Here is an 18804-nt window from a genome sequence, read left to right on the forward strand (position 1 = left end):
TCCCTTGTTAATAAATAACTTTATTAGAAAATAATACAAAATGACATTTTGTCAATTGTTTCCATTATGTAAAAATAATGACCCTTCAAATGTTTCTGATACTCATTCTTTATAACCATAAGAGAGTAATCTCATTGTTTCTTCACTTCCTGTGGCCATAGAGGGGCATCTACACTAGGGAAAATTTTTCCAATATTTTGCAGAATATATATGGCTCTTTTGTCTACTTGAATATACTTCTTTTTTTCCCTAAAAATAACACCTTAATCAAATGAGCATGTATAGGTTTTCATTGGAATGTAAATCTACGATATTTGCATTTGAGTATTACATTACTCGCTAAAATGGAAGCTGGTTTAGATTTAGAAAGGATATGGATTTATTGCTGTTAAGGAAGATAAGAGGGTGCAAAATATTTGTACATAATTTGAAAATTACATGGACTCTAAAGACCAGAATTATCCATCAGTAGTTTCTCCTGGGAAAACCTAAAACGAGACCCCATTACAACTGCTGTTGTGTGTCCACAATGATGTGCGTGCACATTGAAACAGTGTGCTGTAATAGCCCCTGTGAATATTTTTCCCTAGTATTCCAGACTCTATCCGTCCTGCAATCTACTAGCTGACAGACCATGGGCAAGTGACTTCTCTTCTTTGAATCTCACTTTCCTGGTCAGTAAAATGGCCTTAAGAGTTACTGTATGAGGGCTGGCCCTGTGGCTTAGCCGTTGAGTGTGTGCGCTCCACTACTGGCGGCCCGGGTTCGGATCCCGGCGCGCTCCAACGCACTGCTTGTCCGGCCATGCTGAGGCCGTGCCCCACATACAGCAACTAGAAGGATGTGCTACTATGACATACAACTATCTACTGGGTCTTTGGGGGAAAAAAAGGAGGAAGGATTGGAAATAGATGTTAGCTAAGAGCTGGTCTTCCTCAGCAAAAAGAGGACGATTAGCATGGATATTAGCTCAGGGCTGATCTTCCTCAAAAAAAAAAAAAAAAGAGTTACTGTACGAAGAGGCCTGCTTCAATGATTAAGTAAGATAACTCCAGTGAACTGCCTATTTCAGTACTCATCAGAATAAGTGCACAATAACTGTTCTTCCTATTTCCTCCAACTCAAACACTGATCATAATGCTGGAAATCAGATGACTTCTCTATTGCACACCAGCAATGAAGAACACTTCTTCAGAGGCCTGCAGAAGCAATGCTGGCTAACTGTTAGAGGGGATACTGATGGCATTATGGATGGAAGAAAAACTATGATTTCCTTAGTAAGGGGGGCTCCTGACAATTTTCTAGAGACGAAGGGACTTTTGCTCAGGTACAGACATAGTTCCTGACCCCTGTTACCTTTCTAGCATCCACTGTGTGACACTTGGTGTCCCATGTATTTCTGTGACTATATAGTAAAGCATAATGAGGTACCTAAGACAGTCACATCCATAGAGACAGAAAGTAGGATGGTGGGGGCCAGGGGCTGGGGGAGGGGGATGGGGAGTCAGTGTTTAATGGGGACAGAGTTTCAGTTTAAGAAGATGAAGTGTTCTGGAGATGGATCATGGGGATGGTTGCACAACATGTGAATGTACTTAATGCCCTGAACTGGACGCTCAAAAATGGTTAAAATGGTCAATATTATGTTATGTATATTTTACCACAATAAAAAAAGCCATATAGGTGATAGACTGTGTTGTATAATTGAAATATATACAATTGAAATGTTGTATAATTGAAATTTTGTATAATTGAAATGTTGTATAATTGAAATATATATAATTGAAATTATATATAATTGAAATATAATTGAAACATTAAGGAGAACTTAAATGTTCTCACCAAAAAAAAAAAAAAAGATAAGTAAGGTGATGGATATGTTAATTAACTATATAGGAGGAATACATGTATCAAATACATGTATCAAATCATCACAATATATACTCTAAATATCTTACAATTTTCCTTGTCAATTATACCTCAATAAAGCTGAAAAAAAAGGCACTAGTCATACGAAAGGAAGCTACTACTGGTCACGGTTAGTCAATTTATTGTGTGTGTGTGTGTGTGTGTGTGTGTGTGTATTTTAATTGTGGTAAAATACACACAACATAAAATTTGCCATCTTAACCATTTTTATGTGCCCAGTTCAGAGGCATTAAGTGCATTCATATTATCGTGCAACCATCCCTGGAACTTTCTCATCTTCCCAAACTGAAACTGTGTCCCCATAAACACTCCCTATCCCTCTCCCCCAGCCCCTGGCCCCCACCATCTACTTTCTGTCTCTGTGGATGTGACTCCTCTAGGGACCTCCTGTGAGTAGATCACACGACATCTGTCCTTAGTAAGTTTATTTTTAATTCCATAACCTTTGTGATCATTACAAATAAAACCATGTTTAAATAGTCACGTTGTAATGATTGATTTAGACTTCCAGAATAAAAGTTATTGCTCTTTAAGTTAAAAAAAAAAAAAGAGTCAGGCATTGACTGTCCTGCTGCTGGTGGCGGTTCTAGCTGGTGGTTTCGGTGACTCGAAGGCAGGGCCAACAGCTCCAGGCTGAGCCGATGACTGCGCTTGCTCTGGAGTTATATAAAGCATCCGAGGAGATAAATCACGTTTGCAACCCTCGGCTCAGGCAGGGGATGAGGTCACAGCATACATATAGCACATGATCCTAGAGCTGGGACAGCTCCCAGAGATCATCTGGCCTCCTGCCCCTTCTTCCGAAAAGGAGGCGGCTGAGGACAACCCCGGTGACTTGCCCAAAGCCCTACAGCAGGTCAGAGGTCCAGCCAAGAGGGGATCTCAGGCTTCTGGCCTCATGGACGCCTTGCCAGCGGCCCCAAGACCAGAGGCTGAGGTTATCACTAACTCAAAAAATCTAAAGAAAAACAAATACAGACAAACAAAGAAAACAACTAAAGAAAAAAATGACTTCTGTTTCTCTGGTTTGATAGGGCTTTTTAAAACCCAGTTTTTAAATAATTTTAAACTAATTTATACAAGCTAGTTCGAGGCTGCAAATATTTTTCCATTTTCCTGCAGACGGATGGAAGCCCATAAAACAAACAAGACTAAAGACTGAAGAAAAGCATGGTCATTAGTATAAATTTTTAATGAGAAGCACAGGAGGGAATAGATGATCGCTCCTTGCTGTCTCCGATCCTTAAAATTTAAGGGTCTAAATTTAGGGGCTAAAATTCTTCTCTGACTTTGTCAAACCTCTGAACAGGCTCGTTTGTGTTTCTAGTCGAGCACAGAAGCCTTGAATGGGTTAATACAGCTCATCCCCACCAGGGGGAGGGAAGAGGAGGAGGAGGAGAAAATTCCAGAGGAAAATGGTGCCAAGATATGAGAAGTATCTGGTTTTGACACGTGTCTTCAGACTTGAACTCATGTGATGCTTAGAAACGTGTGTGTTTTCATATGAGATGGAACGGAGTGTGTGTGCGTGCGTGCGTACACACACTGGGAAATGGGAGGGGAGAGATGTTTCCTGGGAGTGGAACAAAGTGGATCAGATGTGCTCGTAAAACCGGCGGCTCCCACACATCTGTCTGCACTCACCTTTGAGGCAATAATCCAACTCATATAGCTCACTGTCTTCCTCCTGCCTCTCCCAGAAAACCAGGTAGTGGGTGATGTTGCCATTGGGATCAGAGGGAGGCTTCCACTTCAGAATAATCTGGGATGAGGAGTTAGAAACAGAGATGGGATCCAGGGGGACAGAAGGGTCTGCAAAGGAGAAAGGAAACAGGTCCACTTTGAGGAGGATGGTGCAAGCTGTTAGGTGGGCATAAGAGGGGACACACCAGTTAGAGAAATCATGAGGATGTTCGCTGCAGTGTTATTTTACCTCGGAGAAAACTGGAGACACATGAAACGCTCACCCAGGAAAGGCATGAGTTACAAAATTACAGTCCATTCCTACCACAGATTATGCAGCCATTCATTCATCCATTTATGCAACAATCATTTATGGAGCTCCAACTATGTGTCAAGCTCTCTCTGTCCTGGGCCCTGGAAAGACACTGGGGAAAGGGAGGATGGTGAAAGAGACAAATAAACTCATGTTTTCCAGTTAACATTTGCCCCAAATTGAGCCCAGTCACTGGGCACATTTCAGCAATTGGATGCCACTCAATCATATCACTGAGATGGCAGCTCATCTAAAAACCCCCAGAACACATCAACTTTGGGCTCCACAAAACCTTCCCCTCAAGAATGGAGGTGGCTGAGGGAGTTGGTGAGGCGTGAGGTTGGGGGCCTCAAGGCAGAGGACACAGTGTGTACAAAAGCCCAGGTGCTGGAAGTTTCTGGAAACTATAAGTCCTTTGGTATTGTTGGAAGATACAAAACGAGAGGGCACTAGCCAAAAAAGCTAGGCTGGCTCATAAAGTTTGGACCCTATCCTCTAGGACAGAGTATCTCACCCCCGGCACTACTGACACTTGGGGCCGGATAATTCTCTGTCGTGGGGGCCGTCCTGGGGCTTGTAGGACCCTGGCCTCCACCCTCCAGATGCCAGGAGCCCCACCTCCTCAGTCAACCAAAACGTCTCCAGACATCTTCAAATGTCGCCTGGGAGCAGCATCACCCCCAGTTGAGAACTATTGTTATAGGAGAAGGACTTAGACTTCAGAAAAATATAATTCAATTGCTATGAAATACTCCAGCTCCCCGTGCCGGAAAAAAAAAAAAAAACGGGGAAGGAGAGAAGGGACACAGAGGTGAAACAAAAATGGCAAAATATTGATCAGCGTTGAAGCTGGGAAATGGTTCACGGGACTCATTTTTTCTTTTGACTTCTGTGAATATTTGAAAATTTTCCATAATGGGGAGAGGAAATATCTAGTCCCCTCAGGTGTCTTATCGTTACTGCCTCATCTTCTGAGATTATAAACCTCAACACTTGGCTCTTTGAGAAGCCAATGATTATGCAAAAGAGAATTTCACACAACATCACCACGTCAGCCTGTTAAAGGCAGGACATCCCATTCATGCACAAACTCATATCCACAAGAAACGCTTACTCGTGGCATTTGTCTGGACATAGATGATGTCGCTCTTTGCCCCGTATGTCCGGCGTTCATCAGAAAAGGTGACCAAGGTCTTGACAAAGATGGCGTACTGGGTCCAGGGCTTGAGATCCTGCATCAGCCACCCGGGGTGGTTCTGTGACTTGGGGTCGTTGGGCCTCAGAGGCGGGTCAATGTCCACCACCGTCCAGCTGTTGGAGCCACACGAGTCCTGCCCATCAAACTCCGTCACGTTCTGATAAGGGCTTTCAAGAGGAAATAGGAGAAGGTGGTTACCATTTTGTGACTATCGCTCTGAAGATGGCAGAGATGCGGCCGGGGGAAGTCACATCCTATGGGGTTGTATCCTTTTCGCCAACCATCTTACGCCACAAGGAAAAATGACACAGGAACAGCCAAAGAGAAAGAGACTGCTTCCCTTACATCTCAATTGCCCAGTAATAATAATAGTGATGATGATGAGAATGATGATGACAGCAACTACCCAAGAGTTATTGATAAGATTACGTGGTGGAATGAATGCGACTTCTTGGCACACAGTCTGAACATAATAAATCTCGAGAGATGGAACTATTACTGACATTAATACTATCACCCCTTCCATTATCTTCCTTGCAAATTTCAGGAGAGCCGTATACTCAAAATGACTAAGTGTTGTTTAATGGGGATAGAGTTTCAGTTTGGGACGAAGAAAAAGTTCTGGAGATGGATGATGGTTATGGTTGCACAACATCGTGAAGGTACTTAATGCCACTGAACTGGACACCTATGCCTAATTAAAACAGTCAGTTTTATGTTATGTATGTTTTACCACCATTTTTCCAATGTCGGAAAAAATACAAAATAGAAAAAAATAAATTTTACAAAATCTACTAGGTAGAGTGAATGGCTTTTTCTTGAGGATGTCTGGTGAGATACACACAGAAGCAACAAAATGGGATACTGCTATAGGAAATTGACTTCATACCCCATCAACTGGTGAGATCGTAAAAGGAGCCTACATTTATTCCACGAGTAGGAGGGACAGGGAGAATTACCCCAGCGGGGAAGATCTGAGCACTCACACCGCAAGCATGAAGCTTGCAGCACCATTTCTCTACCTTTCTACTTACGCCTCTTTATAGAAGAGCATGAACCCCAAGAGGTCTCGGAAGTCAGGGGGCCAATACGGCTCCCATTTCAGCAAGATCTTATCAGAAGATGTCCGAATGTGAGAAAATGTAAGTAATTCATTTTCACCTAGGAAAGTTAAAAAAAAATCAGTATCAGTATTAAATAATTTGTTTCAGCCCAAAGCAGGTGATCTGACATTTCCAAGAGCGTCCATGAGAAGGGAGATATCAATCTGCTGTTCCCTTGACAGGTCTTGTACCCATGTGCCTCTCCCGCTGTTGGAAGGCAAGAACTGGTCATGCAAACGGGCCCCTACTGCAGGTCAATTACTTGGCCAGACGCTCAAGTGAATAATAGCAGTTGGTGCCCACGTGAGAAGCATGACTGGCCAGCAGTTATTGGGAAAAGAGACTTTCAAGAGTAATCTTTGTCCTGACACAATTTTGCCTTGCATATGGACTTTCAAGCCTGACACGTCAGAAGACGTAACTCCAGTGGAAACGAACACATGCCAAGTGAGTTTGGAGGGCATGCAGATTATTATACCTTGGAGAGACAACACCTTGGAGAGAGCAATTCCCTCTGCCTGGAATGCAAGTTGGCCCCTAAGCTACCCCCCGACCTTGAATTGCCACAGCTTGAACCACATTCCACCATAAGAAACCAACTCCCCATGAGGGTATTATGGAAGCTCTGGCACCTCAATGCTCGGATATCCCTTCAAGAGAGAATCTGTCAGAGGAATGCAGTCAGCTGACAGTCCACAGCTATAGCAAGTGCAGGATGTGCCTTAGCATTTGAGGCAAAGCCATATACAAGGAGGTGTTATTCATTCATTCATTCATTCAATGCTTATGTGGCATCTTCCAGTATCAAGCACTGTATTTGGTGCAGTAAGCACAGAGATGATAAGTACAACACCTATCCTCAGTATTTCAGAAAACTTATCACACACTTAGTTGTTTAGCTCACTGGGGGGCAGTGACGACCCCCTGGGGGCCAGTGTGGTGGGGCTAGGGTGAGGGCAGCCATGTTATCTGGTCCACAGGCTGGAAGGACCAGGGCATTGCCACTTACAGGACGCCTGGTCCCCGTTGGTCTTCAGGGCGATGTCGTTCCTCTCCTGGCGCCCCTTGGTTCCCGAAACCTCCTCCATCTTGTGAATTTCAGACAAGCAGAGTTTGGGATTATAGTGGAAGAAGAGCTCCCCCTGAGTGATGGTGAGGTTGTGTTTGCTCCAGTCCCATAGCTGCCTTAGGTTCTGGTTGTCCAAGGCATAGAAAGAGTAGTTTCTAGGGAAACACACATACACACCTAGTCATTCAACGGTTTGTGTCTCCAACTCCAAGATGGCGGGGCTGGAGTTCCTCCTGTTCAGCACTACATCCCCCATCCTAACCACGTGCTTGGCACATACTCAATAAGTGTTGAATGGAAGGTGGGAGGGACAGGGGAAGTTGAGGAAGTCTTCCTGGCCAGGAAGGTGTCTGAGCTCAGTCTTGTGAGGAAGGGAAGACTGTGATGGATTGAGATACGGGTTTCAGAGAGGGAAAAGACTGAAGACACAGAGGCACTGAGCTGAGCCCAGGGAAGAGCAAAGCAGCCTGCTCTGGCCACCAGGTGACAGGGAACAAGACTGGAGAGCTGCAATGGGCCAAATCCTCTAGTATACTGCATGCCAGACCAACACCAAGAACATGGGACTTTCCTTGAAAGGCAGAGGGGAGCCACTGAAGGTTTTATAACAGCTCAGTAACTTGATTAGATCTGTGCCTTAGAACTATTAGTGGACCACTGGCACATGACAGATGGGAGAAGAAGCATCTAGATCTGTGTTGTCCAATAGAGAAACCACTAGCCACCTCTGGCTATTGAGCACCTGAAATGGGGCCGTTCTGGACTGTATTGGAAGCAAACAGTACAGATTTCGAAGACTTAGCACACAAAAAAAGGATGCAAAAGATCTTCTTTATAGTTTTTTATATTGATATCATGCTGAAATAACATTTTAGATGTAATGGGTTAAGTAAAATGCATTATTAAAATTCATTTCACCTATTTCTCTTAAAGTTTTTTAAAATGTGGCTACTAGAACATTTAAAGTCACATATGTGATTTGTAGTATATTTCTGTTGGACGGTACTGGTCTAGTTCCAGGACAGTTAGCTAGGAGATCACTGCAACAATTTGAACGAAAGGTCTGAGCTTCAGCAAAAGGCAGTTTCACGGCAGAAAAATCAACATGAGCTGGTGAGGGATTCAAGAAGGTAGTCTAAACAATTCTGTGTATTTGCTTCTCAAAAGCCATTCACAGCCTCCCTTTTCCCTTGCCTTCCTCTACTGTATAGACTGGAAAAGGTAAATAATCACACTCCCAGCCTCCCGTGCAGCTAGAGGCAGCCACGTGACCCAGTTCTGACCAAGGAGATATACGCAGAAATCAACATTGATGGTGAGAGTGTGGGAGGTTCCAGGCAAGTTTTTTTAAAGAGACAGTCTCAACTGGCATGTACCTTTGTCCCTTTTTCCTGTCAGTTGTACAGACGTGAGTTTCGGTATGAAGCAGCCGTCTTGTGGCCACGAGGAGCACAAAGATGGAAAGAACTTTGATCTTTGATGGCACTACTGGATGGCCTTCTTCAGACTTCCTTCCTATGACTCCATCTCTATCTGTGTGAAATACACAGTCCAGCCAAGGAAAGTGGTACCTGGATATCTGTTGTTTTACTAACTGAAATAGGGTTGGCAGGATCTCAAGGGGAGGAGATCCAAGAAATGAGGATGGAAAACTGAGGCAGGGAGGTGAGTTCCATTTTGTACATGTTGCATTTGAGTTTCCCAGGGGTCATCCGGCTGGAGACAGGCTCAAGGGTAAGGAGAGAAGCCAGGGCTGGAGGTCTTAGCACAGGTAGGAGGAGATCACTAGAGGGAAGGCAGAGGCTGGTAGCCCAGGATGCCAACTCTCAAAGGCACATGGAGGAAGCAGGAAAGAAATCCAGGGCAGCTGGGAGATATGTTGAAGAGCTAGAATCCTATGGACCAGAGGACATGAGAATCTCAGATACAGTCAATTTCTAGAGGACCAAGATGTGAGAAGGTGCCAGATGCAGCAATTATGGAGTCCTGGTCAGGCCTGCACTCCAACTCACAATGATGAACAGATAGCCAGATGCCCTATTCCATTCCAGCCAGCGCCTTTGGAGGGCACAAAGTTTGGTCTGTATCCCCTGAGATTTCCAAGAGTAACTATAAAACGGGTACCATTTACCTTGGCTGGACTTTGGACACATTCTAACATGAGTTCCTTCCTCCTGTCAAGGATTCTCCAGGCATTTTCTCCAAACGGATTTTTTTGGCTTGAAAAATCCCTACGTTTTCCTTCCCTCCCCCAAGTTTAACTAACATATAATTGGCATATAACATTGTATGAGTTTAAGGGGTATAACATCATGATTTGATATATGTATATATTGCAAAACAATTACCACACTGAGTTTAGTTAACATCCATCACCTCACATGGTTAAATTTTTTTTTTCTTGTGATGAGAACTTTTAAGATCTACTCTCTTAGCAACTTTCAAATACATAATATTCTTAACTATAGCCACCATGCTGTATTTACATCCTCAGAACTTATTTATCTTATAACTGGAAGTTTGTACCTTTTGACCCCCTTCACCCATTTCCCCCACCCCGTATTCCCCACCTCTGGAAACCACCAATCTGTTCTCTGTGTCTATAAGTTTGGGGTTTTTTAGATTCCACATATAAGTGAGATCATACAGTATTAGTCTTTCACTGTCTGACTTGTTTTACTTAGCATAATGCCCTCAAGGTCCATCCATGTTGTCCCAAATAGTAGGACCTTCTCCTTTTTTATGGCTGTATAATATTCCATTGTGTATATATACCATACTTTCTTTATCCATTAATCATCAATGGACACTCAGGTTGTTTCCATGTCTTGGCAAAAACCCCTGAGTTCTTCTAACGCACAGACTTCCTAGTGAGCATTCAGGCCACAGGCACAGAATCAGGCCCACCTACCCAATTTCCAAGGTCTCTCCCCGAATCAGACGTAACTTCTGGAAGAAGGAAAGTGACACAAGAGCATAGGACCGGCGGATTTTCAGATATCCTGAAATTTCTTCAATGAGTCCAAGGTTGGCCTCTAGCTCAGCTGCCAGGTTGTCTAAGGAAAGGAGAGAATATCCAGTGAGTTCCTACAGAAATATTTTAATCTTCCCATAATGTCCCATGAGGAGGAGTTAACCTACAGGTTGAAAACGACTTTGACATACCCTGCTCAAAATGCATCATAGAGAGGACACAATCCAGTGTCCCTACCACAGGGTCTGCAAGTCCCTAAATAAGTGACCACTGCTTTTTTCTCATCTTTTCCTTGGTCGCCCTACTTCAGACACATGGGCCTCCTCATAGTCCCTTAAACAGACCAGACATACTAACTGCCTCAGGACATTTGCACTGGCTGCCTCCTTTGCCCAGAATATTATTCTTCCATCTATCTGCTTGGTTTGCTCCATGACCAATTCAGAGCATCTTTTCTCAAATCGGAAACTCTTCTAAAATAGCAACTCCCTTTATTCTCTATTTCATAGGTTGGCACACTACAGCCCATTGGCCAAATCCAGCCGGCTTTGTAAATAAAGTTTTATCGGCACAGAGCCACACCCATTAGTTCACACTTTCTCTAGGGCTGCTTTCACTCTATACTGGCAGAGCTGAGTAGTTCTGGCAAAGACCCTCTGTCTGCCCAGCTGAGGAGATTTATTACACGGCCCTTTATAGGAAAAGTTTGCCGACCCTTGCTCCCTGCGTTACTCTGCTTTGCTTCCCTTCACAGCGTGGATCACCACCTAAGTTTACATGATACGTTGATTTGTTTATTTGTAAGATCCATCATGCATGGACTTTGCCTTGTTCCCTGTGAGTATTCAAATAAATGTTTGCTGAATAAATAAACAAAGGCTGCTTTTCGCCTGGAATGGTGTTTCTGGAAACACGGTCCCAGACCTGCAATGCGGCATGTTGCCTGCTTGTTAAAAATGTAAATTCCTGACTCCCAACTTGGAAAGTCAGAATCTCGCTGGAGCAGGGCCAGGACCGAGCTGTGAATTTGGGGTTTGGCAGCAAACTTGAGTGACTCCACTGATGGGCGTTGCTGCTGTTTTCCTTCTGTGCTCACAGGGAAGGTGGATCCCAGCAGACCGCCCCCTCCCCCCCCCGAGCACTCACTGCCCCCTCGAATGTTGATGATCAGGCTCCCGTTGATGACCGTGCAGCCTCGGAGCTCCTGGGCGGATGTCACCGAGTCAATGGTCTTCTCACCTTCCAGGAGGTGGCAGACCTTGGGACAGGGGCTCAGGCATGGAGTACACATCAAGCTGAGGCAAGAGCGGAGAGAGAGGGGTCAGGACACACAGGACACCACACACATGGCAGACAGCACGCTGGACAGGGTCCCTCGTGATGAGACTTCCCCCGAGACCGTCAGGCAGGGTGCTTCAACTGCAGCCCTGTTGACATTTGGGGCTGGAGAATTCTCCGTTGTGGGTGGCTCCACCCACCCCTGGGGGGAAGAGGGCAAATCGCCCCCACAAAAGAACCACTGCCCAAAGTGATAGGCTTGTGCCGTTATTCTGTGATGGGGGGATCCTACAGCATTACCGTGAAATCAGGGGGCTCATGCTCTCACTCCAAAATGACAGGGCTCCTGCCATACCCCAGAGCGATAAGATTCACACTGAACCCCATGGAGACAGGATCACATCTATCCCGTGAAGACAGGACCCACGTCATTATACCAAAGTGATGGGACTCATGGCGTTGCCATGGTGATGGGAATCACACCAAGAGGATGGGCCTGATGTGGGACTCACTTTGCCCTGATGCCAAAGTGGCAGAACTGATGCTGTCACCCCCACGTGGCTACTCCAAGGAGATTTAGGATGTTTGCTGTTCTGTGTGGGGTTTGATGTCACCACAGCTATGACACGACCTCACGTTGGATAAAGGGTGACTAAGCGCAGACTTTGGCTTTGCCTGGCTGCAGCCTGATGTCCTCAAATTTACAGGCCCCAGGAGTCCTTTGGGAATCAGCTCTCCCCAACACAGGGTCTCTGAGGTCAGTTCTTGGCTGGCACAGCCCTCCAGGTCCAGGCAGGACACAGGAGCCAGGCCAGTCTGGGCACCATCTTCCATCCCCCTGGGGGTTCAGAGGTGGCCACATATCCAAGTTCATCCAGTGAGGGTTTTGCCAGAACTTTCTGGGAGGAGAAATTGTCTTCCTTCCAGAGTATCTAAGAGGGTATTGCTATATTGCTAGCATGGGGCAAGGGAGCAGGTAAAAGAACAAAACCAATGGAAAGAGAAAGAAAGACAAGGATGGAAAGAAACTGATGGTGTACATCACTTGAGCTCCTGGATACAGCTGTACCTAAACCAATTCCCTGAACTTCTTGGTGACAGGCACCAATAAACTCCAACCTTGCTACGCCAGTTTGAATTGGGTTTCTGTTGCACAAAACCTCAAGATTCCCAACTATTACATTCTCCAAGTCTCCGCATCCTCATCTGTGAAATGGAAATAATAACAGTACCTACTCCCACAGTCAGCATGAAGACCAAATGATATAGACCACCTAAAGCACTTAGCATACAGAAAAGAAAAATTGTTAGTCATCACTATGATGATCACGTTTCATTAGTGGTATCCTCGTGGCTACTGTCATTTCCACACCTCTGTGTATGCACTTCTTCAGAATGATCTTGTTGATGGTGGTATAATAAAGAACATATCTGGTCTGTGTCCCCATTCCTGGTGAGCTTCAAAAGCCCTTGGAATTTCCTGAGTGATAGGAGCATCTTTGTTATGCTAATGAGGTGATCGGTGGTGGTCCGACATAGCTTCAGGATGGGGGGCTAGTCACCAGAAAGAACACATGTGTGATGAGAGGGTTGGGTCTTTCAGCCGCCTGACCTTCAGAGAGGGGAGGGAGGCTGGAGATGGAGTTAGATCACGTGGCTAATGATTCAATAGATCTCGCCTGCGTAACGAATCCCCAATAAAAATTCTGGACACTAACTCACTGGAGTTTCCTGGCTGGAAAACACGTGGATGTGCTGGGAGGGTGACATCCCTGAGTCCGGGAGGACATGGAAGCTCTGTGTCTGGGACTCTCTCAGACCTCGCCCTACGTGTATCCTTCATAATAAAGCTGTAAATGTACGCGTACGTAGTGTAAGCGCCTGACATTAAGATTTTGACTGCTGAGGCATCCATTTCAAAAGATATTCATCTTTTTTTTTTTTTTTGGTGAGGAAGATCAGCCCTGAGCTAACATCTGTGCCCATCTTCCTCTATTTTGTATGTGGGTCGCTGCCACAGCATGGCTGATGAGTGGTGTGTAGGTCCACGCCCGGGATCCAAACCTGTGAACCCCAGGCTGCTGAAGCTGAGCTCGGGAACTTAAGCACTATGCACTGGACCAGCCCAAGACATCCATCCTGAATAAATATCTTGCCTGTGAGACACAGCTATCAGCTTTTGCTGATCAACCAGATGAGGAATGAGGTAGCCCCCACCCATGAAGGCCCCCCTTTCTGAAAGCCCTGGGTGACCTGGATAACTGACCACTTGAGTGACCCCACTGTTCCCTTCCTGCACCCTAATTTCCACTCTTATACTTAAACCCTAGATACTCCACCCCCGGACCCTAATAAAGACACAGCCCCAGGTCCACGCTCCATCCCTCTCTCTCTACCTATCACCTCACTGTGTGGCCCTGGGTGTCCCTTCCAGGATCTCTGAGTAATAAATCTTGTTCCTTTAAGTTCCCTGATGGTTTCTTGCTGAAGTGTGTCCTGTGATTGTAATAAGAAACACGAGAGCTGGCCCAGCCACAAATAGGGGCCCCGGCAGGAGAAATGTCCATGCAGCGCAACATAAGTGATGTGTGCCCGGGCCAGTGGTGTGGACATTCCTAACAGAGGACGCTACCATCAGTAGGCTTGGACAACAAAACAGTACAGCTTTTTTTCAGTTCTGTGAGTCATTCTAGTAAATTATTGAACCCAAAGGGTTTGTGGGAACCCCTGAATGTACAGCGAGTCGGTCAGAAGTGTGGGTGGCCTGGGGCCCCCCAAAGTGTGGCTGGCATCTGAAGTGAGGGCAGTCTTGTAGATGATGGGGTCTGAGGCTAACCCCGGGGGGGACCAGTGTCAAATCGTGCTGTTGGACACCCAGCTGGTTCAGAACAGCTGGGGCGGAGACAGAATGGGGACCAAACGGCTGGGTTCTTTTGTTGGATCTACACGTATCCACCGAGCACTTATGACGCGGCAGGTGAGAATGTAAGCCAGGAGTCGGCAATCTACAGCCTAAGGTCCAAACAAATCCAGCCGACCATCTGTTTTTGTAAATAATGTTTTATCAGCACACAACCACGCCCTTTGGCTCGGGTATCATCTATGGCTGCGCTCACACTATAACGGCAGAGTTGAGTAGCTGAAACAGAGACCATATGGCCCTCGGAGCTGAAAATATTTACTATCTGGCCCCTTGCCAATGCCTGTTCTAAGCTGCAGGCACACACAGGAGTGAACAAAACAGACAATCTACTTTCCCCATGGGAGGTTACAAATGGCCACCAATGCTTTTCACCAAGAAGTGGAAATGGGCTCCACATCCATTGAATCTGGGCTAGGATGTAACTTGCTTTGGCCAGTGGCACATCAGCAGATGTGATGCACAGAGGCTTGCAAAGGACTTGCACATTGGGGCATACCCTTCCTGGCTACTGGGATGGGCAATCACATGGAGAGAGGCCCCAGCTGCCCATCTAAGATGTGAGAGGCTATCCTATACCATCCAGCCATAGCTGACCCAGCCCAGGCCAGACAAGCCACCAGTCAATGCACAAAATCATTTAGAAATCGTAAATGAGTGCTATGTTAAGCCGCTAAGAGTTGGGGTGGTTTCTTACGCAGCAAGAGCTAACTGATACTTGTGAAGTATATGGTCTAGTTGGGGTAAATTAATAAACTGACGATTAAAATATGAGCTAGTGGTAAATGCCATGAAAAGAATTAAAACTGAATAATGTGCCAAGGCAAAGCTGGACGGGTGGTCAGACAGGGAAAGATTCTCAGAGGAAGTGACTTGTAAGCTGTGACCTGGATGACAAGAAGAAGATCAAGGGGCAGAGCATTCTAGGGGGAGGGCATAGGGATGCCCCACACACTTAACATTCACCCCAAATATCTAGTCCTCCTCATCTCAGTAAAGAGCACCCCACTGCTCCCGCCAGGTACCTCAGAGTGACCATACCGGGTGAGGTCTTTGAATGAAGCCATGTGCATTTCCAGACCTCTGCTCTGAAAACATCAAGAATGATTTCCCAGATAAGCCACAAGAATGGAAGAAAGTATATCTGGTCCTATTAGAAAATGTGACGTACTAGAGTCTTCCATAAAATAAAATAAAAGCTTCAGAAGGAAAACTATTAATTTTTCTTTTAAACCTCCACAGAAAAAGACTGCCATGACAAGTTGGAATTAGCATCCCTCACGTTGCCCTCTTCCACTCAGTAAAGGTCCCAGGCATCCAAGGACCTGCTGTCAACTTCCTGGCGTTTCAGTTCTAGGGGCCACTGCACCATCAGTGAGAACATCAAAGGAGCTTTGCTGTATTTCTCAGGTCTCAATTATGGTGAGGAAAAACTACCTTTTATTTAAAGCCAATGTCTTATAAACAAACATCTCACCGGAAGATGATAACATCCGTGTTTCATTTCAAACATGAAAAAAAAATAGAAATGAATCAAAAGGAATATAGGGTCATTTTCCCAACCTTACTGATAAACTGGCCAAAAAAAAAGAAAAAATCTCTGTCTGGCATGCAAAGGTGATTTATAGACGTCTGTTTTTGGTCAACAAAGCCACTTGATAGGTTTTATCAAAAACGAGGAAAACAAAACATATTGTACTTGCAGGTTTCACAAACACTTGAAGAGAGGCTCATAAGAACAAAAATAAAGACTGTTTTCCTTCCCAACCTCCCCAGCTGGGGAAATAAAATTTCCCACCAGAACACTCTCGCTTGGCTAATTCTCAAGCCTGAAGAGGAAGATGTTTTACGTAAGCGGATCAGCCCAAGGCCCCTCGACCTGCGTCTGTTTCTGATTTGTTTTTGTGTTGTTTGTGGGGTTTTTTTTTCCCCAAGCCCTCAATACAAAAAAAAAGGAAACAGATTTTTTAAACTTGGTTACAGCCCCAAGACACCGAAATAGCTCATGTGAGGAGCTAACAACGGGAACAAAAATTCTGTGATGTGCGTAGGAAATCTGACTTACCGCCAAAGAGAGAAAACCCTGCTATTTCTCACCCAAATAGTAGGAAATGATTTGATGGCACTGTCCTTCAGAAAGCAACAAATCCCTGAGAATAATCTGGAATCGAGGCTCTTCCTCCTTGCATTCTGGGCTAATCGCAGCACATGGTCTGGCTCCAAATCGGAGAAAAAGTTAAAAACCTGAGCTCTGTTTGGTTCTAACAGTCAGGCAGCTACAACAGTGGGGACGGTCCAGTCCATGTGAAGGGTTCCAGGATAAACCAAGGACTTCTGTCTTTCTGTCTTCCATTCCCAAAACGAACTACAGAGAGCCTTGAACATGGTGCGCAAGATGCCAAAAATATTTACTCTCTGATCCCATACAGAGAAAGTTTGTTAACTCCTGCTCCAAAGCCCGGACCAAAACAGGAGGCAGAAATGGCATCCGACAGACCCAGGCTTATCACTGTTCATCAGCAGCTCCCTCACTCATAGCCAATTAACTCTGGTTTTTCACACAGTTTTAACAGGTGGCACCACCATCACCAACCCCATGTTTCTTCCCCTCTTTGCTGCCCGCCACCCTCCTAAACCCACACCCAGGACTCACTTGCTGGAATTCATCGTATACCCAGAGGGACACTCGGGGATGCACTTGTTGTTGTGAATGACGTACTGGTGGCAGCCCTGCCTCCGTGAATTCTTGCAAGTGTTGTGCAGGTCCTGGCAGAAGCTGAAGTTCACGCAGCGCCAGTCTTGGAAGTGATAGTACGGGGGCGGGCAGGTCTCCACGCACCTGCCGTCCAAGTAGAAGTTTCAGCAGGCCACACACTTGGTGGGGTCGTCGGGCTCAGAGCAGTTGCCCAAGCACTCGCTGTGGCAGCAGAGGCCGTCAGCAGTGCAGCCATGCGACTTACAGATGGTCGGGCAAACTGCAGAGAGAAAGAAAACAGCTGGTCAACAGGTTTGCCCAATTCCTGTCTGCACAGTCGGCAATTCTGGATCAGAGAGTGAGAGCCAAACAAAATAACAACAATAATCGCCTCATTTCTGCAGCACTTGCTACGTCCCAGGCACAACTATTAACTCATTTCATCCGGCAAACCAGCGGGAGGCTGTAAATATTGAACAGCCGTCACAGGGAGAGGGGCGGCGAGCCTCTGACTTGTAGCATTTGTCATTTGCCATGGTGTAAATACTCCCACCATGGTCCATTTCAAGCTAACACGGAACCTGTAAGAGATACATTGTAACACAGCATTAATAGTACTTCCACCATATAGATACAATAGCAACAAATAACCTCGGAGGCATAAATAATAGAAAAATGTAGTGAGATAATTAGGAAGCCGTGAGTGTTGTATATTTATTACCTTGTTTTTGTTGTTGGTGGTGATTTTTTTATTTTTTATTTTTTTGGTGAGGAAGATTGGCCCTGAGCTAACATCTGTGCCAATCTTCCTCTATTTTATGTGTGGGTCGCCACCACAGCATGGCCGATGAGTGGTGTAGGTCCGTGCCTGGGATCTGAACCCGTGAACCCTGGGCCACTGAAGTGGATTCGCATTGAATTTAACCACTACGCCACCAGGCCGGCCTCTATTACCTTGTTTTTAACATAATTTAACTGTAAGTTTATACCATTTAATTTTTAATAGCAGCTTAACAACCAGCTCGCAAATTTCCTAAAAGTTTCACCATCGGCTCTAGCAAGGTGACTCCAGCCTGCAGCTGCAGTGCTGGTATAAACAGATACGTTATTATCTCTTCTGTCTCCATTCTACAAATGGGGAAACCCAGACTCAAGAAGGTTAAACAAATTGCTCAAAGGGTATTTATTGCTTCAACAGACATCTGCTTGCACTGATCTCGATACTGCAGCCACCACAGCCTCAGACTCTGCCTTCGGGAGCACATGGTCTAATGGAGGACGCATATTAGTTAAACACACAAATAAGTAATTGCATATGCAACAAGCATTGTGCTAGAAGTAAGAAGCGACATTTCTGCTTAAGCCTGAAGGAAACAATGAAGGGGGAGGAAAGAGAAGGTTCTGCAGATGGAGGTGCAGAGGCTGTGCATAGATTTTGTGGCTGGAGAGAGTTTCTTGTTTGATGCAATTGAACTTGTCCATTGCAGGCTGGACTCCATCCTGGCTTCCTCCAGTAGCTTCTCACACATCCCCTTTCTCCCGGTGTCTCACTACTCATCACTTCCTAATTACCCCTTGATTTTGGAGCCTCGGCATCTGCTCTGAGCCTCGATGACCAGCCCTCCCTTCCCAGGCTCTCTGC

The 18804-nt window shown here is 45.5% G+C and overlaps 1 protein-coding gene across 1 annotated transcript; it reads right to left on the reverse strand.

Moving 5' to 3' along the window:
- Positions 1 to 3523: 3523 nt before the first annotated feature.
- On the reverse strand, positions 3524 to 18427 carry LOC131401862 (insulin receptor-like). The gene is given in 8 exon segments (XM_058536956.1): positions 3524 to 3741; positions 5040 to 5290; positions 6158 to 6284; positions 7236 to 7450; positions 10207 to 10351; positions 11416 to 11564; positions 17121 to 17442; positions 18373 to 18427. Coding segments are annotated over 8 exon segments (1482 nt in total).
- Between the last annotated feature and the right edge of the window lie 377 nt (positions 18428 to 18804).

The sequence above is a fragment of the Diceros bicornis genome (genome assembly GCF_020826845.1).
Source record: "Diceros bicornis minor isolate mBicDic1 chromosome 21 unlocalized genomic scaffold, mDicBic1.mat.cur SUPER_21_unloc_1, whole genome shotgun sequence".
Taxonomy (NCBI): Eukaryota; Metazoa; Chordata; class Mammalia; order Perissodactyla; family Rhinocerotidae; genus Diceros; species Diceros bicornis.